Source organism: Ctenopharyngodon idella, chromosome 10 (genome assembly GCF_019924925.1).
Source record: "Ctenopharyngodon idella isolate HZGC_01 chromosome 10, HZGC01, whole genome shotgun sequence".
NCBI lineage: Eukaryota > Metazoa > Chordata > Actinopteri > Cypriniformes > Xenocyprididae > Ctenopharyngodon > Ctenopharyngodon idella.
Genome location: NC_067229.1, coordinates 30,420,670 through 30,448,595, shown reverse-complemented (window position 1 = coordinate 30,448,595; position 27,926 = coordinate 30,420,670). Strand labels below are relative to the sequence as shown.

The 27,926-nt window shown below is 38.0% G+C and overlaps 1 protein-coding gene across 2 annotated transcripts; it reads right to left on the bottom strand.

The window, feature by feature from the left end:
* Nucleotides 1-6,773: 6,773 nt before the first annotated feature.
* On the bottom strand, nt 6,774-27,529 carry LOC127521710 (inositol polyphosphate 5-phosphatase K). Of its 2 annotated transcripts, none has more exons than XM_051911085.1 (13): nt 27,319-27,529; nt 22,818-23,480; nt 20,667-20,774; nt 20,348-20,456; nt 19,603-19,719; nt 17,655-17,830; nt 17,226-17,337; nt 15,674-15,783; nt 15,384-15,594; nt 14,951-15,088; nt 13,774-13,839; nt 13,405-13,509; nt 6,774-8,400 (listed from the first exon to the last, which is right to left on the bottom strand). In XM_051911085.1, the coding sequence occupies exons 2-13, from the start codon at nt 23,474-23,476 to the stop codon at nt 7,924-7,926; spliced, it is 2,388 nt and encodes a 795-aa protein (XP_051767045.1). In that variant the 5' UTR covers nt 23,477-23,480; nt 27,319-27,529; the 3' UTR covers nt 6,774-7,923. The 2 variants fall into 2 exon arrangements, with proteins under 2 accessions (XP_051767045.1, XP_051767046.1); XM_051911086.1 differs by lacking the exon at nt 27,319-27,529 and adding an exon at nt 25,207-25,385.
* Nucleotides 27,530-27,926: the final 397 nt, after the last annotated feature.

Below are 27,926 nucleotides of genomic sequence, written 5' to 3'. Positions count from 1 at the left end.
AGGAATGAATTTATAATTATATATATATATATATATATATATATATATATTCTGTATTACTGTATTTTCTGTGCATAACCATTCATAACCATTGCAATCTATCACATTGGCTCAAAGCTTCATTTCATGTTCAGTTGCACTATCATACACTTTCACTCAGCATGGGGCCTCTTTTATCCCGTCTAATCTGCAGGCAGTAATTTCTTCAAGTGCCAGGAGGTGCAGGGGCCGTGGGCTTTAGACTGTAACTCAGAGGTCGTTGAGTCCATCAATCCATATCTAACCTCAGATGTGCTCATGGGGTCCAAAAGTTTGAGACAACTTGCAAAATGCCCCTCTTTGCATTTTTCTACTTTTTTTTTTCTCTTTCATTTTGAGAATTCGAGTGAAAGGTCGAATTAAAAAATTAACATGAATTTTGGAATGTCGTTTGCCCCCTTTTTTCTTAATGACATCTGCACTTAAAACAACACTATGTAGTTTTTCGACCTTAAAATAACGTCTCTAAAATTATTTTAGTGGTATAGCAACTGTTAACCGGACGAAGTCTACTGCCGAGCAGCCTCGGTTACAACCACACCCTCCAAGTTTCGTGTTCGGGCAAAGAGCTTAGAACCCAAGAGGCGACACTTTGATATTTTTGGGTAACAGCCACTAGATGGCGCTCCGGTAGCGCGGCCGCCATTATGGGGTGAAAATACTAACTGGACCATAGAATCCTTCACATCTTACGCACCCAAAATCGGCGAATTTCATTGCCAAATCAGAAGCGCAATAGAACAGTTTTTTAAATTAAGTCACCAGTAAATTGTATGGCTCCCACAGTAAATGCTGTATTGTCTTATATGTGAAGACTTCAGATGCAAAAGCCTCTAAGTGCCATCTGAAATTTTCTTGTAAAATGAGCATTTTTATCAAGCTTGTATGGTTATGTTCAGTTATTTCACTTTAATGGCACTGAAAATGACCTATAATGGCTATTAGAGTGAAATTACTGAACATATGAGCATGATAAAAATGCTCATTTTAACAGAAACTTTCAGACGGCACTTAGAGGCTTTTGCATCTGAAGTCTTCATGTTTTATTTTACCAGTTGTGGAATCCAACCATTCAACCATCTGAGGTAAGGTAGTTAGCCTACTTTGAGTACTTTTTCATTTTATGCAACTTTACACATTTGTTAATAGTAAATTAATAATTAATAAATTTAAGATCATGTTTGCAGCGAACAATATATTTTAGACCTAGTGGAGTAATAGTAATAATATCTAGGTCTGAATTGAAACAGGCTATATTGTACGTTTTAATGGATCACGCTACAAACATAACGATCTTATAATACATGATGCATTGCTGTCTCCGTTATCGCATAATTCACACTTTTGGACACTAGACAACACTGCAAAATCAAGCTGTTATATTCATATGTTTATTGTCCAACATTCCCAATTTTTCTGATGCATGTCCTTAATTTAATTTCATATGTTGGTAATAATTCAGTGTTTATAAGCCTTTTAAAGAATTTTAACCCAAACTGACTGGGTTTTTAGAGAGCGAAGGTTTTGTGAAAAAAGTGGAAGACTTAAACACAAAGTGTGTAAAATAAACTGTAAAAAGGATATGATGATCACTGGTGATAGTATTTTATTCTGTGTAGTCATCATTCAGGTTGGATTTCAGCTTTAATGTATGTTTTTTTTTTTTAACAAAGCAGCTGATATTGCCATAGAAACTAGTGGACTGCCGACTCCCTTTCACCCCAAAATGGCGGAAACGCAGGGCCGCTGCTGGACCCCGGTGTTTCAATGGAACGTTCTATTAAGTGTCGCTTCTTGTTAGTGTATATTCTTTGGTTCGGGTCAGTACACAGTCCCGCCCATCAGAGTGCGACCTGCTTTACAACATACATCACATATTTTACTCATAGCCTTGGTGGAGTTAGCCAACAGCTAGCTATAAGACGAAACGACACTGGTAACAGACAATTATGCTTATCAGCCACATAAGGGAACCGTGAGCACATGTTCCATGGTGTTGCTTTAAACTATATGTACAAAACCTGATGATCATATCTCACGGGAAATAATAACTTTTTTATGAGGTGACCCTCATGATTTTTTGTTTACTTACAGTTTTAAATGAAATAATATTAAAAAAATAAAGCCAGATTTTCAGTGTGGCCTCAGATTATTTTTTGTCTTCCTCCCAATTAATTATAATTATATATAATTCTGTAACATTAAATAAACGTGATGTAGGAGAATTAGACACAAGGCCATTTGGTCGTTGGTATTTGATTCCAGGAAGTAGTGCTTACAACACCTTGTTATTATTGCTCTTTGTGTTGTAAATTGGTACGTTATGATGTAAAGAGTGAACAACGTTCCTTGATAGTGAGTATTCATTTGCAAGTGTTTGTGAACAACAAGCTCTGGGATTTAAATCAGATATCAGTGCTATTTTTATAAACATTGGCCTCTTTTATAAGCTGTGGGTATATTATCATAGTCTGTCTAATTAGCCTAATCTCAAAGTGGTGTCAAGACAAGCCCTGAAAACAGTTTTATGTGATTTGTTTGTACATTTTTCTTTTTATTTTATTAGCATTTTACTTTTGAGTTTTTTCTTTTTTTTTCTGCAATTCCTATTATCCTCAGTGTTTTTACTGTATTGCAGTACTCTAATTTATATATTTATACTATAATTTAAATAAGCTTATGTAGAATTTTATGTAACAAATAACCACAGAAACCTCAATTAAATCCAGATGAAGTAGTTTTGTGCAAGTCTGGCACAAAGGCCGTTTGTGCTACTGTAAGTGTAAAGTTCTGCAGGAATGTTATAAATGCTGTTAGACAAAACATTGTGTTTTATCTTTCTTTAAATAAATCCACACTGTGTGTTTATATAAGGAAAGACAGACTTGCACCTAGCAAGGTTTTAGATTATACAAGGGGATGTAACTCTTATGTATGATCACGTTGCAGCCAGGTGATTGTTTTGCTCGAGGGAGATGCTTTCGAAATGAATTTCAATTGCACAACGTTTTCTGTCAATTATGAATGAGTCAAACACCTTGCAATACATTACCAGACTCTTTTGCTGTCTGATTCTGGCTTTTGCACTTTCATAACGATCACACTGCTTTCATAATGTGTCTAATCGCCTCCAGGTCTGAAAGAGTTTCTTAAGTCTCATTCCAAACTAAATAAGGCTAAAAGCTCAGAGCTCATAACAGAGTAGGAGTCTAGAAGTGTTCAGAGAAAAATCAAACTGAAAAGTCAATACCATCATCTTTAACCTACAAGCATGATAATGATCCTGATTAGCAACATTTTCAAGGTTTCTCAAGAGACTGGCCATTTAAAAACTTAAAGACTTTGTGAGTTCAATAATTGGTGACAAAACTGCATAGATTTTTCTTTAATTTTTAGGGTAATATTGGGTCCTCATTGTTGATTTTGACACGCTTCTGTATTGTACAGTTAACGATGAGGACAATCACAACACAGGACAACATTTGACTTTAAACTGATTTTAAAAAATATACATAGATAATATGTAGAACTGATAATCAATGATTTTAGACAATCTCAGTGTGCTTTGCTTTTCAGATAAATGATTAAATATATGAGACAAAAAATAGTTTTTTTTTTTTTTGTTTTTTTGAGGAGAGTAAAGTTGACATTTCTTTTGACATGACCTTGAGGTGTATATTTTTCACCGTCAATATGCGTTCACCCACACCATACACAAGCTTCACTCAGCTCAAACAGATCAAATAAAGACACAAAATACTATATATGAGCAGAGCTGATGTGATTGGTTGTCTTCAATCAGCCGCTCCTGTCAAAGGTTTGCTGTTTCAGGAGAGGCTGTTGGCTTGAAAGCTACCTCAGCAAAGCATGATGGGTGTTAATGAGTAACTTATTCTAAAATTAGGGATTGTGGTCTTAGTATGTGCAAAACCTCTGACATATGTGTACTCATACTATGACATTTGGCCTTTTTAACATTACCTGTTCTTATACTTGTGCAAAGTGTAAGTTCTTGTCAATAATCTTGAAAATAATCTCTAAAATACGTTCCTTTAAAGTCAGTTTTCCTTTGTTTGCTGCTATAAATTTATAAAATGGACAATATTAAGCAGGCTACAGGCAAACTATTTGTTAAACACTGGTGTCTTTTGTCATATTGCTGTTGTTCCTTTTTTCAAAAAAAATATAAGCCTATAAAAGGTTATGCATCAGTGATTTTACCATGGTAAACAAGATTTTAAGCACATGGTAAAATCACTGTATGTATGACGTCCTGTTTTTATGATGCCAGCACCATTTTGTGGTCAGTAAGATTTTTTAAAACTGTTTTTAAAAGTAGTGTCTTCTGCTCACCGATTTGATCAAAAATACAGTAAAACAGTAAAATTGTGATATTTTATTACAATTTAAAATAACTGTTTTTCATTTTAATGTATTTTAAAATGTAATTTATTCCTGTGATGTCAAAGCTGAATTTTCAGCATCATTACTCAGCATCATTCTTCATTGTCACATGATCCTTCAGAAATCATTCTAATATGCTGATTTGATGCTCAAGAAACATTTCTTATTATTATCAATGTTAAAAACAGTTGTGCTGCTTAATATTTTTGTGGAAACCATTATACATTTTTTTTTTTCAGGATTCTTTGATTAACAAAAAGTTCAAAAGAACAGCATTTATAATTGAAAGTGAAATATTTTGTAACATTATACTGTAAATGACTTTACTGTCACTTTTGATCATTTTAATGCATTGCTGAATTAAAGTATTAATTTTTTTTGAAAATCTTACTGACCCCAAACTACACACACACACACACAGTGGAGCTCACCAGTAAAAGTGCTTCTTTTTTTTTATTTTGTTAATTTCATTATATATATATATATATATATATATATATGTGTGTGTGTGTGTGTGTGTGTGTATGTGACCCTGGACCACAAAACCAGTCATAAGTCGCACGGGTATATTTGTAGCAATAGCTAACAATACATTGTATGGGTCAAAATTATGGATTTTTCTTTTATGCCAAAAATCATTAGGATATTAAGTAAAGATCATGTTCCATGAAGATATTTTGTAAATTTCATACTGTAAATATATCAAAAATGTATTTTTGTGAGTGGATATGCATTGCTAAGGACTTCATTTGAGCAACTTTAAAGGCGATTTTCTCAATATTTTGATTTTTTTGCACCCTCAGATTCCAGATTTTCAAATAGTTCCTAACAAACCATACATCAGTGGAAAGCTAATTTATTCAGCTTTCAGATGACGTATAAATCTCAATTTCAAAAAATTTACCCTTATGACTGGTTTTGTGGTCCAGGGTCACATTATAGTCTTTTTCAAATCTTAAAACTTTTTGTAAGCTTTCAGATTTAAATTAGATTTTGAATCCCAGATTTTCAGTGTGGTCTCAGAATTACCAACTTCAAAAAGGGAAGATAAAACACGTCCCATATTTGTCAATCAAACCAATATACAGTATCTCACAGAAGTAAGTACACCCTTCACATTTTTGTAAATATTTTATTATATCTTTTCATGTGACAACACTGAAGAAATTACACTTTGCTACAATGTAAAGTAGTGAGTGTACAGCTTGTATAACAGTGTAAATTTGCTGTCCCCTCAACATAACTCAACACACAGCCATTAATGTCTAAACTGCTGGCCACAAAAGTGAGTACACCCCTAAGTAAAAATGTCCAAATTGGGCCCAAATAGCCATTATCTCTCCCTGGTGTCATGTGACTCGTTAGTGTTACAAGGTCTCAGGTGTGAATGGGGAGAACTCTCTGAGGATCTGAAAAAAAGAAATGTTGCTCTACATAAAGATGGCGTTGGCTTTAAGAAGATTGCCAAGACCCTAAACCTGAGCTGCAGCACGGTGGTCAAGACCATCCAGTGGTTTAACAGGACAGGGTTCACTCAGAACAGGTCTCGCCATGGTCGACCAAAGAAGTTGAGTGCATGTGCTCAGCGTCATATCCAGAGGTTGTGTTTGGGAAATAGACGTATGAGTGCTGCCAGCATTGCTGCAGAGGTTGAAGGGGTGGGGGGTCAGCCTGTCAGTGCTCAGACCATACGCCGCACACTGCATCAAATTGGTCTGCATGGCTGTCATCCCAGAAGGAAGCCTCTTCTAAAGATGATGCACAAGAAAGCCCGCAAACAGTTTGCTGAAGACAAGCAGACTAAGGACATGGATTACTGGAACCATGTCTTGTGGTGAATGCCAACATGTACTGTGACATACTGAAGCAGAGCATGATCCCCTCCCTTTCGGAGACTGGGCCATAGGGCAGTATTCCAACATTATAATGACCCCAAACACACCTCCAAGACGACCACTGCCTTGCTAAAGAATGTCTCCAGACCTAAACCCTATTGAGCATCTGTGGGGCATCCTCAAATGGAAGGTGGAGGAGCGCAAGGTCTCTAACATCCACCAGCTCCGTGATGTTGTCATGGAGGAGTGGAAGAGGACTCCAGTGGCAACCTGTGAAGCTCTGGTGAACTCCATGCCCAAGAGGGTTAAGGCAGTGCTGGAAAATAATGGTGGCCACACAAAATATTGACACTTTGGGCCCAATTTGGACATTTTCACTTAGGGGTGTACTCACTTTTGTGGCCAGCGGTTTAGACATTAATGGCTATGTGTTGAGTTATTTTGAGGGGACAGCAAATTTACACTGTTATACAAGCTGTACACTCACTACTTTACATTGTAGCAAAGTGTCATTTCTTCTGTGTTGTCACATGAAAAGATATAATAAAATATTTACAAAAATGTGAGGGGTGTACTCACTTCTGTGAGATACTGTATTTTAACAAAGGAAATTGTGTTAATTTTCCACAATAAACAATTTCTAGACATTGGGCATTAAAATCCAGTCAACCACTAGTTAAGAGTAAAGGCTGAGATGAATGCTGACATCACTGTTTGCTTTGATTCTACGGTAACAGCACAGTTTTACCTTGGGTCAGGTTGTCCTGCACTATAAGGCGAACGTGCACTGTTGTACTGTCACCATTTACAATCTATCATTGACCCTGTTTCCACCTGGTATTAAGATGCACTTTAATCGATCGGTTCACAAGTAGACGATGGAGACACATACCCGTTTCCACCTAGTAATTTAATCTGTCACTTTTGTCCAATTTCAACCACTTCTGTCCTGATTTCTTTTTCTTTTTTTTTCTTTTTTTTGCTATTTGTGGGTAAATGTATGTTTTTTTTTCAGATCTTTTGATCTAATGGACAAAATAAGCTTGTGCAATTTACACATGAACGCACCCGGAGATGATGGAAAAACTTTTCTGCTCTGACAGCCGCAAAACCACGGTGAACACAGTGAGTGTGTGTTAGAAATGGTGTGAGAACATTGTGCTTGGTATGTTTTTCATCTTCAAACCAAACTTCTTCAGCCAAGAAAGTTTAAATCCTGTCTGGCTAGCATGTTTCCCATAATGTTTACGCGTTAGGTCAGTAGGCAGAGAGTAGGCGGTCTTTAGTGGATGTTCGAACACATTCGACCACATAAGCGTTTCCGCTATGAAGGCAATCAGCAATCCTGTATTTAGCATCGTCCACTTGTGATCTGATCGACCAAAACGCATCTTAATACCAAGTGGAAACAGGGCCATTAATAAATAATGTAAAATGGATAGGCCAGTTGAACCTCTACTGGCAAAGCCACTGAGAACCAAAGAAGAGTTTGTGAAAGATTAAGCACGACAAGGCATGAGATCACAAACAGCTGCAGGTCTTAAAAGCGGCAGAGGACGACCTGAAACAGGTCATTTCTCTATAGTTGCATTACAATATCTGCTAAAGTCTAGAAATGAATCGAAAGGAAGGGGTGGGGGATTGGTCAGAGAATCACATCCCCTGCTTTTCCTATTGGAGCGGGCCTGGGCTCTCCTAAAATGGCCGCTATCAGAGCCTCTGGAGCGCTGACTCCGTTCCCGGGAGACACAGGGCTCCGTGGACTAAGAGGACTGAGGGAGGGCGAGGTTAATGTGTCTGGAGAAACCAGACGCTCTTTCTTGGCATTGGCTGAAGGGTGCGGGGAGGAGCTCCGTGCGGGGCCGTCACGGGGACGTGGGCACAGGCTGAGAGACTGCAGGGAGGGAAGGGGCGTTGCGGAGAGTGCAGGTACGGCGGGGCTGCGGCTGCGCTGCCGCTTCTGGTGGTGGTGATGCCGTTTGCTGCTGTGGTTTCCAGGGCTGGGGCTACGAGAGCAGGGAGCCAACAGGACCAGCGTACTGTCATCTTCAGAGCTGACATCTGAGCTGTCGGAGTGCGAACGACATGCTGGTGCAGGTGGTGTGGACATGGGAAGCTGCACCTGTGAGGAAAATATACACAGATAATGAAAATATATAGACAAAGAATATGAAGAGTTCCAATGCAAAAAAGTCCATCTGACATGTTTTCTTTAAAATGAGCATTTTTTACCAGGCTCCTATGTTTAGGTTCAGTAATTTCACTTCAATGGCAATGAAAAGGTTATTAGTCAGTTATTGAAATGCCGTATTTTCAAAAACGTCCCTAGTCAATTCATTGGTATTTAACAATTTTTTTTGCAAAAACCTCCAAAGTCCACCTCTTTGGACAACAAGACATAGTAAAACATCCGTTTCTGTCAGTTTTACAGCAGCAAAAGGAACACTGTTGTGTTTACTTGCCACTCGCGAAATCTTGTCATTGCCACTGTAACGATGGACAAAACATGATGATAACTTGCAGCTCGGAAATTGAACTTTCAGCAATGTTTTGGGCCTGCATTGACGCCCTTGTATGCGAACTGAACTGAGCTGGATGAGGACATCACTGTTTACTCCAGTATTGATATAGATAAATTAACTAAATTAATAACTATTGATTCTTACAACGGAATGAATCAATACTAAATTTACTTAAGCTGGAAATGACACCATTTTCTTTAAGAGCTGCCGTGCAGCCAAAATTATATACTAGTTATTACTGTAAAGCTGCTTTGACACAATCTGCATTGTAAAAAGCGCTATATAAATAAAGGTGACTTGACTTGACTTGACTTGAAAGCCGGCTCATACGCACACCATCATTCATCTTGAAATCATACGATTCGATTCGCGTCTTCCAATTGGTTCTTTTGTGGGAAGCGCCGTTTATAGTGTTAAAAAGCTTATTTTTCAGGCTAGACGAGCCAATGTGCATGTGCAGTCCTAAGCGCGAGTCTCAGGGTTCTATGGGAACCGGAGCCTCTAACAGCAGCTGCAGTGATGCAATGACTTTATCAATCAGCGATTGGCTCTTTTACTTAGAAGGCGGGACGTATTCAGCCATATTGTGCGTTGCAGTTTCTCCAATTCATAACTAATAGGAGTGAACCGTCTTTATATATATCTATAGTCTTTGGTCAAACTCAACCTTCTTCTGGTCCCAGTCTTGACTCGTACTCAAGCCTCTTCTGGTCTCAGTCTCAGTCTTGACTCTGACTAAAGTGTGGGAAATATGTAATATATAATATCACAATTTTTATTTTTTTGGAGCAGAAAAGCCAAACTAATTTCCCTATTTTAAAAATGTCACCTTACAAGGTAACAAAAGAAAAAAGAATGGCAGACCATTTTGGGCCAAACTAGAGGTGTGCCTTACAACCAAAATCTTATTTCACTTTATTTTAATTTATTATTTTATCTTGTTATAATGTTATTACAAATAAGAATAAATATGCAAATTACAAATAGAACAAATACAATATAAGATAAAAATTATATAAACAGTGCTTTAATTTTTTCAGCTAGTAGGTGTATTTAACAGTAGCATTCAAGTAAGAAACTGAATATACAAAAGTAAAACATTTCATGAGTTCGCCTGCCCATTCAGTCTTGATGGTTAATAGTAAAACGAACTTGGCTTGCTGTCTGTGGAGGAGGCTCGAGCCCGAAGTTCGGCTCGAGCTCCGAGTTAACCCCCCCACCACGGAGCTGCACGTAGGAGAAAAGAGAGAATTAGAGGAGGAGACAGGGAGGAGGGTTGCCGGGAAAATTTGTTGAATAACCAAAGTTATTCAGTCAAGAGCAGTGAGTGATTATCTCTTTGTATTTTGTTGCTTGATTAACATTTTATTTTTTAGAGTTTGTTTGCCCATATAATCTTTAAGCTATTAAGGTTAAATAAATTAAAGTAGAGAGGCTGAAGGAAGCAGCTTCAACACAAGCTTAGATATACCCCCCAGTGGGACTACTAATGCTTGGAAGATGAGTCTGGTAGCAAGATGCCTAAATTATGTTGAGGAGATGGCGTGATGCCAAATCAGCTGATTCTGGAGCAAGGTGAGTGGCTGCTTATATGCTCCGGCAGTTACTTGAAAGATTAGATTGGTTCACTCCTCCCAAAATTTCGTGTAGGAACTTCACTTATGACACAGACTGCAGCAGGGTTTATTAGGCTGCTGTCACTTTAAGACCGAATGCACTGATCTAATATACTGACACGCATCTGAAATGTTTATATCCACTCAAAATACAAACAACTGTGTTTATATGTAAACACTGTGAGTATTTAACAGTTTAAGTGCAATGAGATGCAAAAGAGAACTTAGTTCAGTACTCACGCGCTGCGACGGGCTTTTGTGAGTGTGCTTCAGGTGTATGCACTTAGAAAAGCTTATGCCAGAACAGCATGCGAATAAAATGTTTAACTGGCAAGGCTTTAAAAAGCATGGAAATAATAAACTTTTTAATGGCGAAGAACTGTGATGTCACGTGAGCGTAACCCTACCACTGTGTTGCTAAACATGTGATGTGAATGTAAGTCTTGTCCTGTAAAGTATGGTGGGATGGGGGCAACAGAACTGCAAATGATAGGATGTGTGCTGTAACACGATACTACGATATCTCTTTAACGGCAGATCATGGAGACATTCACAATCTAAAATTGTGTTATCGCGCACCCCTACTCTCACTTGACCCTTTTCTGGTCTTGGTCTAGATTTGGACTCAACCATGTTCTGGTCTCAGTCTTGACTCAGAATTAGCCTTCTTTTGGGGCTAGTTGCATAAACATAGCCATTATGTTAAGACTGTGTCTTAAGAACTAGTACGAACAATTAGCAGTTAGTTAGGTGTAATCAGTCTTACTTTTCAGTATCAAATTAGACCAATTTATGTTTTTATGTAACTGACTTATGAACAGTCTTATGCCGGGTTCAGACTACACAATATTTTTGTCGGTCACGATAGACACTGTGTCAGATTATACAATTTTGACTCCTAAAATCTTGTGTCGTGGACAAGAAACAAGTCAGACTACATGTTGCTACCCGACCATTCATCGCGTGCTGTCTTTAACCGTGTGCATGCTGTCATCGAGAAGGCGGGACTATGGACTGACAGAAGGTGCTGTGAGTATAAACAAACAATGGCTAGCAGTGTGTTTTGCTCTGTCTTGTTGTCAGAAAAGCCCAAAAGTGGACACATATCTGGATTGCATGGATATTTGGATTTCCTTCAAAGAGAACTGAGGTAACATGTTTTATTTACCATTTTTCACTCTGTCGCGGTAACTTAGTCCCAACAGGAAACATCATAAATGCAGGAGTATTGTTGCCATATCTCCACAAACATTTCCTCTATTGTAAATTCCACCTAGCAGGAACAATACCATTGTCTCTCTTTCATTTTGGCATGTTTGAAAGCATGTAGGAAGGAACTTCTGTGTTTCTATTGGCCAGTGTCACACATGTGACGGAACTCATCTTCGATGACTGAGAAAAAATTAAACATGCTAATCTTTCTGTCGTGACGTCGTAAAGCATCGCAGACGCAGCATCGTTTGTCGTCCACGATGACACGCTACACGAGCTGAAATGTTCGAATCTTGCGTCCCAACGCCCATTGTCGTTTACGAATCCCCACGACACCCTACGTCAAGCAGATCGTGGCAAAATCGGGCTAAAATCGAGTAGTCTGAACCAGGCATTAAAGAAAAAAAAATTATGACTAATTTATAAGACTAGTCTTAGCAGTTTATGCAGCCGGCCCCTGGTCTGGCTCTTGACTCTGACTTGACTTTCTTCTGGTCTCGGTCTTGACGCTGACTCTACCCTCCTCTGGTCTCAGTCTTGACTCTAACTCAGCCCTCTTCTGGTCTTGGTCTTGATGCTGTTAACTTTCTTCTGGTCTCAGTCTTGACCCAAAAATCAGCCTTTTTCTGGTCTGGGTCTTGACTCGAACTCAAGCCTCTTCTGGTCTGGGTCTTGACTCTGACTTGACCCTCTTCTGGTCACGGTTTTGTCTCTTACTTAGCCCTCTTCTGGTCTTGGTCTGGACTCAAACTCAACTTTCTTCTGGTCTCAGTCTTGACTCGGACTCAAGCCTCTTCTGGTCTGGGTCTTGACTCCAACTTGACCTCTTCTGGTCACAGTTTTGACTCTGACTCAGCCCTCTTCTGGTCTTGGTCTGGACTCAAACTAAACCTTCTTCTGGTCTTGGTCTAGACTCAAACTCAACCTTCTTCTGGTCTCAGTCTTGACTTGGACTCAAGCCTCTTCTGGTCTGGGTCTTGACTCTGACTCGACCCTCTTCTGGTCTCAGTTTTGACTCTTACTCAGCCTTCTTCTGGTCTCAGTCTAGACTTGGATTCAACCGTATTCTGGTCCCAGTCTTGACTCAGGCTCAAATGAGCTGGTCTCGATTACAACACTGGTTCACATGACTTCAGAAGACTTGGACAAAAACTGGTCCATGAACATTTAAAGTACTTTTGTCTCTTTGAAAGCTTAAGTCTGTATTCATTCAAATGCATGACGAAATTGGCACCATCTTCAAAACTCCTCTGGAGTTCCAATGAAGAAAGAAATTTGGGAGGATTATGTCATCAAAGCTGGGATATTCAGAATTTTGTTTGAGGCACTTAGTAGCAAGTAAACTCTTGTCTTGAGTTTTCAGTCTGTGAAATAATGAGTGCTTACTACTTTTGGAAAGTCTACACACCTTTTCAGTTCAGTTCTATTCAGCCAGTCTATTATTGTGGTATCATTGATTTTTAGTTTAACAGCCCTTAATCAGCATGTAAAACAAAACAAACTGTGATCAGTCACTTTATTTGTCAGTCTGAGAGGGCATTTTCATTCAAATGACAACTGAGTCTATGTTTGTAATTTGTGGATATCCAGCCTCAAATACAAATCAAGGCTGCAATCAATACTTCAAATGTTGACAACAGTGATGCCAGATCGCAATGACCTAGTCATCATGCCCTTGGACTAACACACTCAGAGCTTCTGAGCTGCTTGTTCAAACCAAACTAATATTTGCATTTGTGCTGAATCAGAATGTAGCTGTGTGAGAGAAGTGTGGACCTGAAATGGTTCTGTCACTCCGACGATGCTGTTCGTGTTGTTACTGTAATATCCCAGAATATATTCCCCTGGGTCTCTAGGCAAATCTTCCTCAGAAAATGTCACCTGAAGGTCATGAAAAAAAAACAAGTTACAAGTTAGATAATGAGAGTCAGCACTGGCTACACAATAAATCTACTTTGTTAGAATTAATACTGTTCCGTGATCTTAAAGCTTTCAATCCAAGATTATCCAGGAATGATATGATTTTGGGATTAAAGTATTGTCCAGTGAACACAGAGAGATGTAAAGGTCAGGGTCAGGCTGCTAATATCTTTCAGATCTCCAGGAAACATCTTACACACACTACTAACAATTTTCATGTCCTACCTGCGTCGAATGCTCAGATTTGGCCCATACATATGCAGCGTAATCCTTGTAGTGCTTAAATCCCACCTAAAAAAGACAACAGAAAAGTAACATGAAGTATATAAATAATTTATTTAATTTAATAAATAGGTGCAGATTTGCACCCCATGTTGCCCATGTGGTATGGGTGTGTGCATCTATTTTTATTGTCATCAACATTTAAAAGAATTTAGTGAGAGATTGAACTTTTAATAATTGATAATTAAATCATTAATAGTGAACATATAAAATTATTCATTTGGAAAGAATAAGTACTACAAAAGAAATCAAAAGGGTCAAATATCTGCAGTGCATCACAGCATGTGAATAATCATTGGATTGAATATTTCTGTATAGACAACAAACAAGTACAAGTACAACATGATCAGGTTGCAAGCTAAGCAACTAAACATCAATCAAATCATATGTTCTAGTAATGATTTAAAGTAAAGTTAGAGTGAAGTAAAGTAAAAGTGCATTTGTACTCATAAACTGTCCAGATGAGAACATGAAAATAATTCTCTATAGTGTAAATAAAAGTGAAAGAAAAAAGCATGATACAGCTGGTCAGATCACATAGGTAAGTCTCAGGTAAACAATAACTCATGTCATAGTGTTCATGTAATACCCGCATTTCTTTCTATTACAAAACGATCTTGAAAAATCTTCTTGTGTCTGTTGCTTGATGTGGTGCTTTTGCATAAGCGTTGAGTAAAAATGAGATTGTATCAGACAATTAGGCTAGAAAACCTTTATCAAAATAATTTGTCATTTATTTTGTTCATGTTTCTTTTTCTTGTTTAATGTGTCATTTTTTCTATAATAAAATTATACAAAAATAACTATAAGAAATGTATAGGTTAATTTCTTTGAAAAGTGCAAAGACTGTGTTTCTGTGGTCCTTTCAAAACATTGCTCCATTTGCTTGAGTTTCCTGACCAGCCCAACATAGCAACACTGGCTCAACCAATAGTGTGAGTTTGCGGGCAGAGTTTCTATTTAAATGAGGTTAATAGAGTTAATGACACCTATTAGAAAACCATTGTGATTTATTATTATAATAACATAATGCGTGCAATTTTTCCAAGTAAAAAATGGAATGAAATGTACCCACTTGAATTAAATTTTGTTTTATCTGAAAATGCCATTCATGTTTTACCTTGTACAGTCCCACCCAGTCCCATGAACTCCTCTGAAAGCCATGTGCCATTGTGAGTTTGGCTGTAGCATCAGAGAACTTGGTCCATTCTTTCTCCACTTCCAGTGTCACTAATGGTAGGTTCACCTTATAGGGAAACTGATGGGACAGAAGTGTACTTGTGTAGTAAATGTTAGAAGAAATTGTATGTTTAGACATAACTAATAACCTTTTCTCCTTTTACAGAGGCCTTAAACAAAAACAAGTAAACAAAAAAACTGAAAAAATAGGTTTAAATTTATTAGCAGTGTGTCTGAGACCATAAGCAACTTTTTGAACTCGCAAAAGTTGAAGTGTCAGGATAATAAATATCTCACATGACACCGTACGCCTAAAATACAGGAAGTGCTGCTCACAGACTATCTGGTATCTTTCCCGCCATTTTTAGACTCACATGCAAAGAGAAGAGGGCGGACACTGGCTTGTGATCACTAATAGTGAACCCCTTGTGACTGCGGTAGAAGTGCTGGGAAACTCTGGTGGCGCCGCCCAGCCATGATGTCAGACCCCGCTGCAGGGCGGAATAATGAGACGGCACGGGGGAGCCTGTCCTGCGCAGACGCCACAGGATGCGATCTGTCCATGCAGGTTTCCTCTTTTTTGCACTAGGAAAGAAAGCCAGGTTTAATGAGAGCCTAAAGAAACAGAAAGACTCATGAAGAAAAGCATAACACAGTCCCACACCTTGTGTCATAAGTGTGTGTCCCCACATCAAACTTGTAAGTTGGCGGGAATTTCAGGGCTCCTTCCATAAATCCCTCCAGAACGGATTCACTTTTTTTCGCCATGTTGAGCTGTGACAAAGACAAAACAAAAAGACGAAATGTTCTTTCACTTTATCTTTTTAACAACAACCAAATCCAGCAGACAACACAATATAATCCAGTGTCTTTATATTGTATCTCAGTGCATATGAACTTTCTAAAGAGCTGAATCAAGCCGCTTTGTTTATAGATGTAGTACACTGACCTCTAGTGGTAACAGATTGAAAAATCAGTATTGCCAAGATCTGTACAGAGACACCTGGTGTTATGTGACTGAGACAAAGATCATTTTCTAAGCTTATCTGTGTCCAACGTTGATTCAGCAGTTGGATCTGTTCGTACCCTTGAAATCACATGAACCTCAGCAATCAGTCCCCGTTCCAAATGGTGCACATGATGTGGACTTGAAGCCTCGTTCTACATTCATTTTATGATTCAAAAGGGTGTTCGTGAGCACTGTGCGGGCATTTGAGATAGGGCCTCCATTGTATAAAAAAAAAAAAAAAAAGTAGACTTTAGCTTACTCTCCAAAAAGGTCAGTACTTATGGAAATATTCCACTTTTAAATAATATACTTAAATGTAAACTGAATGTAATATTTTCCAACACTTTTTGCATGTTATTTAGAGTGCTTTTTTGATCCATTTAAATATAATTTATCATCTTTATATGTCATTTCATAATTACTTCTACTGTCGACTTAAAGGTGCAATATGTAAGAATTTTGCAGTAAAATATCCAAAAACCACTAGGCCAGTGTTATATATTTTGTTCACTTGAGTACTTACAATATCCCAAATGTTTCCAACTATTTGTAAATTGTGAGAATTGTGCAATTTTAACCAAGGCTGTTGACGTGTGAGGAGTCGCCTGTCAATTGCGTCATACCCGCATTAACCTCGGTTTCTCGGTTTTATTTTGTAGAAACCAAAGGCGCTTTAATATTTACATGTTTTAATAGGCAAGGGAACAACTGTTTTGATATATTTATAGATACAAAATGAATTATTGTTATATAGCTCAACACGTTTAGTCTTTTTGTTTAAATCTAATTTTCTTGATTTTTTGCGAGTACCATGCTTTTATCATGCCTCAGAGAAAAACACTATTTTGTGAAGCAGCTAACATAATCAGCATAATCAGATGCAGCTTTATTTTTATTAACAGTAATACAGCATTTTCTCCATTATACAACACGTTTTAAAATTAATTGCATGCCATTTATCAACACAAGCCTTCGAATCATTTAACATGATATTCTAAAATCGATCTAGCTTACTGCAGTCTGCAACAAGTGTCTCATAGCAGCCGCCGAGCGAACGCACAGATTAACGTTATAACATTTTCAACACACTCAAATGAATCTAATATGATAAACAGAGCTGTGTTATCTCATACTCATGACCGGAAAAGCGGAAGCAGTGCTGGTGACTGTGGCATAATAAAAGCATTTGGCATTTTTGCTCTCTTACCTGATCTTTTTCCCACAGTAGAGGCAGTTTGTCATTCTCAATTGCACTTTTCACCACGTGAATATCATAACCTTCGATTCGGAAGTTCAGATCACCAAACCAGAACACCACACTGTGAAGAATGCAATAAGTTCCAGTGAACCTAACAGGTCAAAGTTCATCTGTATAAAGCCACTCAGATTAATGCTAAAATAAAAGATAAAAAATCCAGTTTGTAAAAACCAACAAAATATGCAACAGTTAATCTGTCCATATCCACTAGTGTGCACTAGTGCCTCAAACCACATTCAGAGCTGAAGCACAACCAAATAATCTTTTGCAGGTCACGTGCAGTTTTATGTTTTAAGCACTAGAGGGCCAAAAAGATACATAGTGTAGCTTTAATAGTAAGGCTAGGCATCAAGGATCTGTTTTTTCCCAGGTACCCACTCGTGATCCAGCACGCCCACAGCGGTGCTGCCCTCAAACTGCTGCTGCTGTAGGATGCTTTCAAAGTCCTCCATCCGCTGCTCGAGGTTACGCATGTGAGCCGGCAGGTGGCAGTTGAGAAAGCACACAGGGTGTCCGAAAACCATCATGCGTGCACTCACGCCCCCTTTATTCCCCTGAGACAAACATATAAATGCAGAGGATAATGGGAGGACATTAATAATACAGCAGCTCTGCACTCCTGTGTAAAGTGCCTGTCCTAAGTGAAAGAAAAAACAACATTATTACAGAAATTATTCACTCACCCTCATGTTGATCTAAACTATTACATTGTTATTTTTTCCATGGAACCCAAAAGGAAAAAATTTAATTTTTAATCTTCATGTAGCTCTTTTCTATACAATAACAGTTCATAATGATCACAGCTGTCAAACTCTAGCACAGAACAAACACCATCAAATATTGGTTTGTTCTTCACACAAAACTATTGTATGGCTTCTGAAGTCTCATTCGTGAACATACTGGAATTAATCTTGTTTGTTAACTAAAACTATTAAAAATGTTTGGCAATAAATTAAAATAAAATATATAGACATTAGATTAGATATTATCTAACATGTATAAAAACTTAAACATAAAACACAGAAATACGGCCTTGGCAACTAACTGAAATAAAATTAGTTTGAGTAAAAGTACTAAAATGACTAAAGCTAAAACTAAAAGAAAAAAGAAAAAAACAAAAATATTACACACACACACACACAAAAAAAAAAAAAAAAAATGACGAGTGCACATAACGAAATTACAAAAACTCAACTGAAAACTGTTCATTCAATTTGGCATGTGATTCAGTCTCACATTTAAAATGATGTAAAGACTTTTTTTAATACTTTATATTTTTATTTAACTATTATTGTTGTCTTTTTTTATAGCTTGATAAAAAAGTTATACCATGCAGTTTACAAAATGAAGCAAAAAGTATAGATCTGCTTTGTTGTAACTGTAACTGTGTGCTGATGATGCTCAAAAACACTTTCTGGACCTTATAGTAAGTGTATCATCTTTTCATCTTTTTTTTCTTTCATTCTATTACTTAATTATTGAGTACATGATTCAACGACTCACTCATAACACTCGCTTGTCGCCATCTACTGGGTAACAATTTAACCTGCAAAAGGAGTCACTAAATGAATCACTGAACAAATCTTTTTGGTGAACAGATTCAAAAGATACAAGTCTCCAGAATTAATCAAAATCCCCACCACTACTTTTTATATCTGCCTATTTGTATGTTTTGGAGGTTGACAGACGTAACCACTATTGTTGGAACCACATGAGGATGAGTAAATGAGCATTTCATTTGTAAATTAACTACCCCTTTAAACACTGTGCTGAGAAGGACAGGTGTGCTGGGTAGTCAAGGGTGAAATAGGTTGTGCAGAGACTTGCAGTTTATTAGCAGCCCTGGTGCTGCAGTTCCCATGGGTTGTGCTCTCTCTTTCTGGGTAATGCGCTGGGGAGAACTGAGAGCTGCTGTGTGTGTGTGTTGAGTCTGTATTTGATCAAGCAGAGATGAACCTAATGTGTGTGTTTGTGCACTGCAAGACAGATCAGAAACAGAGCTGCTGCGTGTCCTACTGTGCCCTACTCAAAGGAGACTGCAGAATGAGCCTGGAGCCATGCTGACAACAACACACAGCAGGGTCACACACACATACACGCTCACTGTCACATACACAAAAATACGCTCGCAGCCTAATTTCCATGGTCTCTCTTTGACTCCGCTTTTCCTGTAATCATCAAAGACATCACACGGCAGGGGGTCACAACATTATGCAGATGTTTGATGTTCGACATTAAAGTATTAATGTAGCACAACAATCACTGATCACATAGGCGTTTAGAAATGATTCACTCTTTCCCAAAGGTCTTTGCGCACTTTACTTACCCAGTAGCCGCCCAAGCCTGTGCGTGTGCTTTGGGTTTGTACTCCCCTGAGGAAGGGAAGGTGGCAGAATTTGGAAAACACCAGTAAGAAAACCCCCTGCATCCTCTGAGAGGCCACCTAGAGGAATGTAAAATATTTCAAGTTAAACCTCTCATTATGTTGTTTACTACAGCAAACATCACTATTTCAATTTGAACAAGTCTCTAAAGCCCAAAGTATACATCAGTTTTTATGCACGTGCTAGGGTATGCCTACGGCTAAGACTTTAGATATACTAAGATGGTGCACTTGTATATTACTATGAAGAAAGAAAGTTTCATCAATGTCCAGTGTCTCCTCTATTTCTCTTCAGTAGTTATCACTGATAACTTGCTTGTTTAACCAGAGTTGCGTATATCTTTTAACATTTCTCACAGACACTCTGCTGTGAGCATGTAAGATATGCTGCTTCTGCATTAATATGCATACATAAATCCTGTAGCAGATCTAGGCAGATGGAGCTAGGGGAGGTGAAGGGTTTCAGAGGAACTCTGATAGCTCGCAGCAGGACTAGACTACTGCAAACACTGAACCAGACTCTTTAAATGATGAGCAAGCACTCTCATTGGCTGTGGAATCAGCAAAGACCATTCAGCTTGTGCCATGTGGTAATGTTGAGATTCCTTGCAAATTGCATGTAAAGAACCTATCAGCCTGCACCATCTAGAGTTTCACGACTGAACTAGACATTTGATTTCATACTGACCAACACATATCCAAAACGACTGAGAGTGTCCATGCAGAGCTCACTCCACTGGTCTGTGAAGAGAGCATCTTTAAGCCGCTTGTTTATCATGGAGTTTACTTCCTGCAGTCTAAAGAGAGAAAAGGACAGAGCAAAGAGAGAGAAAGACAGAGGAGACAAAGACGGGTAGAAGAATACCTTTAAAACAAGGACAAACAAAGCGAGATGACAAAAAGGACATGGAAATAAGAAAACACAGAGAATGCAGAGGAAGGTTAATTAATTCATGCTTAACCATATGTAAGAAAATGGCACTATGCAACACTTCAGACATTCTCACCCAACAACAAACATGTCAGTGCTCCCATTTTCAACACCAGGCCCAAACAAGGAAGTGATGTCATCAGGTGGTATACCGGAGCCAACATTCCATGTGACAATATGCACTCTAAAAGAAATAAAGCCTTTAATGTAAATTTTTAAATAAATTGCATTAATTACTTGCTGTAAACTTCCTACATAGGCAGCTATCTTCTAAGAAAGCTTTCCAACTGAAATGGAATGGAACCTCATAAATGATTTGAAACCCTCTTCATAGGCAGCAATTACACACACACACACAAACCTTACAAACAGTACATAACATTATGCTAATAGCAATAAATACAGTAAATAATATTCTGATAACCATAAATACTAGTCGACACAAAAAAGTGATGATACAAATAATCTCTCTCTCTCTCTCTCTCTCCCTATATATATATATATATATACACATATATATCATAGATATATGTGGTGCTACACTAGGTTTTGGATCGGAGCTATAGTTTCAAATCTCTGGTCATATTTTCCTTTACATTACATCATGGTATTATGAGTCATCAAAATTACTCAAATCAAAAAGCCTGCACTAAATGTCACCTGCTGTATTTAATAGCTTCCAAAACATGCTGAACGCTTTTAACTAATTAGAGCACATGCACGATGAGTAAACAGCATTATGCATTATAAGGGCTTTGTCTGTATTGTCAAAGATGACAGGCTAAAGGATCCAGGAACACATTTGGGTATCTAGGAATGCTGCCAGCTCAATGCACCCGTGTCCATTCTGTCACCAGGCTCTGCGAGAAATATTATGCTGATTTAAGGAATGAAAAAAATGCTCTGCTAGCATGCATTCTTTAGGTCCATTATGCTGCCATTCCACTAGTTGATTTCTCAGCATTTAAGTTAACAGTTAATGACCCTCTGACCACATGTAGCAAATCTAAGGCTGTTACTGTGGTGGACTTTAATGCCATTGGCCGTGACCAATGAGCTCCTTCACATGCTGAAGAATGAAGGTCACATTCTGATCTAGACTTTTTCCTCAGCAAAAACGCAAAACCTCGTATTGCAGATTTGAGCTGTTAAACCAAACAGCAGATTTTCTCCCCTCAGGCCAGTGGATATAAGCAAACCCAGAAGAAACCCAATCACTGAGTAACTGCAGTCAGATCATATCATATCACTAGAGATATTAAAGTAATATCACACTCGCAAGAGTGAATGAATGAATCAGACAAAATCAGTGTTTTTGAACAAATTGGTTGAATTAATGATTCAATTGCTCACTTATAAAGACACACTTTTTTATTGCTGAATGATCAGTGTTTTAAAGTGAATTGGTTAAATGAATGATTCACCAACTCATAAAGACTGCCACTTGTTTTGTTCCTGAATAAATAAATAAAAATTTAACAAATCAATTGAATGAATAATTCAATGACTGATGCCAAAGAATGCCAGTTGTTTTGTTCCTGAATGAATCAACATTTTTCAACGAATCGGTTAAATTAATAAAAACAGTCACTTGTTCCATTTCTGAATAAATCAGCGTTTTTAAACAAAATGATTAAATGAAACATTCAGTGACTCATAAATATAGCCACTTGTTCCATTATTGAATGATTCAGTTGCTGAAATTAGAACCATGTACTAGCATACTAGTCATAGTTTTTTTACCATATCATCATTATATGGCAAAAATAGTAAGAGTAGTATGCTAGCATGCGGTTCCAAATTCAGCAAGTGCTTTTGAACAAATTGGTTGAATGAATGATTCAGTGACTCTCATAAACACATGCTGAATTCGGAACCACATACTAGCATAATACTCTTACTATTTTTGACATAGAAAGAATTCAGCCAGTCATTTGTTTAGGTCTTGCATGAATCAGTGTTTTTGAATGAATCATTTGAATGAACGACTCATGAATGCAGTGATTTGTCTCCACCTACTGGCATTTTAACTATGTACACTGCAGAAAGAGTCACTGAAAAATCCATAGCACTAATGCACAGACTGACAGTCAGTGAAAAACAGACAAGCAGTGAAAATTCTCACTGCTGTTGGACTGTTGCATCACTCTTAGAATGCTGACCAATCAGATTTAAGGAACCAGAACTAACTGTTGTATAAATATGGACAAGGTATATAACATCTCACCTGAAATCACCCTCTTCGCTGAAGGTCTTGTTCAACTTATTGTCAGTAGTGTCTCCTGCGTTGGGTACATGTGTTTCTGGACTTAGGACTGGTTGAGGAATGTGGTTAGAAAGGGGACTGGGGTTTGGGTTGGGGACTGGTCTGGCGATTAGGTTATTTTGTGTCTTGGCACGGATGGGCTGTGATGGAGGGCTTGGAAGTGTTGGGGGAATGGATGGGGGGTTAAAACCGAGTTGAGAAGTGGGGCTCAGCGGGTTTGGGGGGTTGCAATAAGGCAATGGTGATTCGGTTGGGCAGTGCGACAAGAAGTTGGGCGTTCCCATAGCTTTAGCCTGCAATGAAGGATCAGTGGGTTTGGAGACTTTGATTGTTGCCTTGGTACCCAGTGCCGTAGGCCTGGGTCGACTGATGCTGATGCAATTTGTGGATTGTGCGGTTGAGTCTGGTCTGACTCTCTCCTGAATGGCTGGATTTGTCTGCAGTGCCAGGGTCTGTCCCAACACTGGTGGGTTTCCAGTCATGACCATCTGGCAGTTTGAGGATGCAGGCAGTTTGCAGGGGTTTCCAAGCAGGGCTGAGACTGGTGGTTTGTGGAGCCCTAAGACTCCAGTAGGTCCTTCTGGCATAGAGCAGCTTTCAATGGGCTGCATTGGATCCATTTATCTTGAAAGACGAGAGAGACCCGGAAAACCATTGAACTTTTCAGGTTCAATGCAAGTTTTTAGCTGTTAATCAACATCAAAGGGTTAATTCTATCATTAATTACTCACCCTCATGTCATTCCAAAACCGTAAGACATTCGTTCATCTTCAGAACACAAATGAAGATCTTTTTAATGAAATCTGAGAGCTTTCTGTCCCTCCATTGACAGCCTTCATTAATTCCACATTCAAGCCCCAGGAACATAGTAAAATACTAATCCATGTGACTCCAGTGGTTTAACCTCAATTTTATGAAGCAACGCGAGTGCTTTGTTCGTGCAAAAAAACAAACAAACATAATTTACCACTTTATTTACAAAATATTAATCTCCAATGCTCATTCACAAGAGCACCACTATGCATGTGTGTTGTGTTGACAAGAGAGCAGACGTAGTTGCGTGAATGTGCGTCATAAATTAATATTTTGTAAATAAAATGGTAAATAATGTTTTTTGTGCAAGCAAAGCACTTACATCGCTTCATAAAATTGAGGTTAAACCACTGGAGTCACATGGATTACTTTAGGGATGTCTTTACTACCTTTCTGGGGCATGAAAGTGGTAGTTGTGTAGGATGTCAATGGAGGGGCAGAAAGCTCTCAGATTTCATTAAAAAGATCTTTATTTGTGTTCAGCATGTGAACGAATGTCTTACAGGTTTTGAACGACATGAGGGTGAGTAATTAATGACAGAATTTTTGGGTGAACTAACCCTATAAGTGACTTATTGACTTACCTATGTTTTTTTGACTTACCTATGTGTTTTCCTGCTTATTTTTGTATGTTGGTTTTTTTTCTTATAAAGATGCAAAACTGCTCAATAATAGGGCTGCACAATTTATCGAACGATACGAAAAATAACATTGAACTTAAACGCGATTATCACTTGAACGTGATTCTTAGTGCGATTATGAAATCACAAAGGCTGCAGTTATTTTTTTATGTGCAGCTTGTCAATGAAGTATGGCTCCAAATGTTAATCCATCTGAAAGCACTGCGAGTTCGAGTAGCTTATAATGTACATTTGAAAAAGCAACACGCGTCAAACATCTTTCCAGACATAAGAAGCATTTATTAACATCTTGTCCAACAAAAGACAACATTTAATAATATATTTTTACTCTAAACTCACTTCATAACGACAGTTGAGCATCCTTCTGCTTATTACACAGAATAAGGCAGTCGTGTGTTTATTAGCCATGTTTAATCAATCAAAGCGTTTCAATCTTCTGTTTATTCAGCTACAGCAATATGACTCTTGTTATCTTCTTCGGCAGGGCATATTTAGAGTTTCTGCACAAGAGCGCCCTCTGGTTTTCAGATGGAGAAGCATTTACTACTGATCACAGAGCCGTACTGCTCTGACAAGCTGCGCATAAAATAATCGCGTGTGGTTTAATCACGATAAATCGTGCAGCCCTACTCAATAAGGTTTGCTTTTTAAGAATTTCATTCTTTTAATGAGACTTTTTTCTGTTATCGTGGCAGTTGTATCACCTTGACTTTTATATTAATAGATTTGAACAAAATGAGCCACTGACTCAAACCACAAATGCTGTTCATAGAGCTTAACCTCTACTGAACCCGGAACATGCCTTTAATAAATGGAGACAAAAGCATGAAGGACAAAACGGAAAGGGTGACTAAACCAGAAAATAGATGCTGTGAATGCAGAGTAAGATGAGAGACCTAGGTTTGTGTGTCCTTCACAATCCTCTGCCTTCTCCCTTGGTCAAAGACAGAAACCGTTGTTGCCTGCAGTGGATGGATGAGTGTGTGAAGAGCATTGGACAGTAGCCAGGGCTGAATGTCCTCACTATGTACCTGTCCCCTCTCATCCTCTGCTTTTCCTGGGACGTCACTGCTGACATCAGTGAACTACAATCAGCCAAGATCAATCCTTTTCTTCAAATGACAACTATATACCCTCCCCGCTGTCCTGATCTACTTTCCTGTTGCTTAGCAACAACTTTCAGTCCCAACACCTCCACCCCCCTAAACATTTCCATTACTTCTTTTTAAAATTCCAGAATATTTACTTTAATAAACAGGATTCTGATCGATAGGGCAATCTTTGAAGAAAGTGCTGGGGATAATGGCCATCACATAGCATTAGCAATGATGCCTCTGTCTCCTTCTGTTACAGACTAATAGCTCAGAGCTTTTACACATTGGTGTCTTGGGACAGATCTTTGGTGAAAAAGACAGAATGCTATCTCAAGTAACGATTTATATCTTAGAAAATGCTATACACAGTTTAGCAAAGATTGCCAGTCTAAAAATGCAGATATGCAATAAAACACAGAACAATTCATATTAAAATTACAAACTGGCAAAGCTGAGGAGATAGAATGTTTATGGCTGATATATTCTATGCAATGTTTGGAATGCAAAACAATGCTATGCAACACAAATGTCACATATGGATATATATGGTAAATATATGAATCAGTTTTTCGTGGCATTTATTTTCATGTTATCTATTTGAATACGCATTAATGTACTCTACAACAATCAAGTGTTATATATAGTAATAATGTTTAGTAAAGGTTATTAATAAAAAATATATTTTTCCCACAAAGTTCAATGCAGTGAGGTAATATAAGATCTAACCTGTTCACACAGTATTTAGTGCACAATAATAGGATGGCATAATGAAAATAGGTCATTAAAAATGTATAATGATGACATAATAACAATGGCTCAACAGCGTTGAGTGGAAAGATACATTCACAAAATGTAACCACAGGAAACAATAAACAACATGACACATCTGTCCAACTATGTTTAAGATACTAAAACACACATGGTGTCAGCTCATTCTATAAAGGAGACCGGGGCTATTTGTCACACATTCTATTTTTTTCATTACAAATTCTGTTGGTTGATGTTATCTGTGTATGTTACCTTTGACACTTTTGCTGTTGTTTTGTGTTTCATTATTGTTTTAATTTTTCAGAAAAGCCTATGTGACAACATGCTCTGCTTCTGGGGTCACAAAAGGTCACTAAAAATATATATAAAAAATTGACACATGGCCATTTTTCATCTGATACAAGTTAAACAAGGTCATATGCTCTGTTAGGTTTTAAAGATCTATAAATATACTTCTGTTTATAAGTATATTTAAGTAAATATAAGTAATTTTGCTTATATTGTCTGGGTGATATTTCAACTCCATCACAAACACTGTAAAGAAATTGGAAATTTAACCCAAACTGAATATACTGAACAGATCAACATAAAATAATTATTATATGCTAAATGCTAATCATATGTAAACTTTTATTTTATTTGGTTTTGTCTCAAGAATCAGTGATTCATGTGTCGCAAGGATAATATTTATATATACTGAGCCCGCTGGACAACAAATAAAATCTCGAGTATATAATAATCGTAATTTCCATCAGCCACGCGCCTAACGAACCGTTATTATGAACAAGGTCATATGTCCACGCGACTCAATTAAAGAGTCAGCACACGCGGCGTATGAGATAATTCACCGTTTGACAAGCTGATGGGATGGACATCTTACGTTAAGGAAATGACGAGAAATGAATACGAGTCTATTTGACAGACAGGCTGGTTAGATCTTTTTAAAGTTGTTTGTCCGGCGACGACACTTGTTTGTACGCTGCAGTGTCTCGAGGTGAACGATGTCACGCGCATCTCTCGCGCTTTAAACAGATGAGCGTCACGGTAAGACACTATCTCCAATCTTTTTTGACTGCCTCATCGATCTATGTGTCGTTTTAAAAGCACAATTAAGTTGTCTGCTTTGGGTATCGAAAGAATTCTTACCTGTCCTCTTTCTCTGCACCGGCGCAAGTGTGTGTGTGTCCTGTAGAGACGCTCACATCACACACACACACACACACACACACACACACACACACACACACACACACTTCCACTCGTATGATAATGAGTGATGGGGAGCGGATACGTCACTCCCAAGAGGACATGAGGAAAGGTAGCGAAAACTGTGAGTGAAACATCTCCAGCAGACACTTGACTAGTAGTGACTCTATTTGACCAAAAATGACGTAAGGCGACGTAAAAGCAGCCGCATCGCCGTGCGCGGAATAGAAATGTCCAGCTGGCACGCGGTCCTCTCACACGTGGGGTGAGGACAGAATATATCCACACAACTCACCAGAACTTTCCTCACAGTCCAATCAAAAATTATTGTGATGTTGAAGGTCAGGTCATTCCTGCTATATATTACTACTATTATGGCCCCATCATGACTAATAATATATAATATTGGATAAAGTATTAAACTCAGTATTTATTATAAATGGTTTATCTGTGCGCATTATTATTTATAAAAAAAAAATCATGTGCCCTCATAATCTTTAGTCAAAATAACTTACCCTCCCTCTTGCACAACATCTCTTCTCTGATGA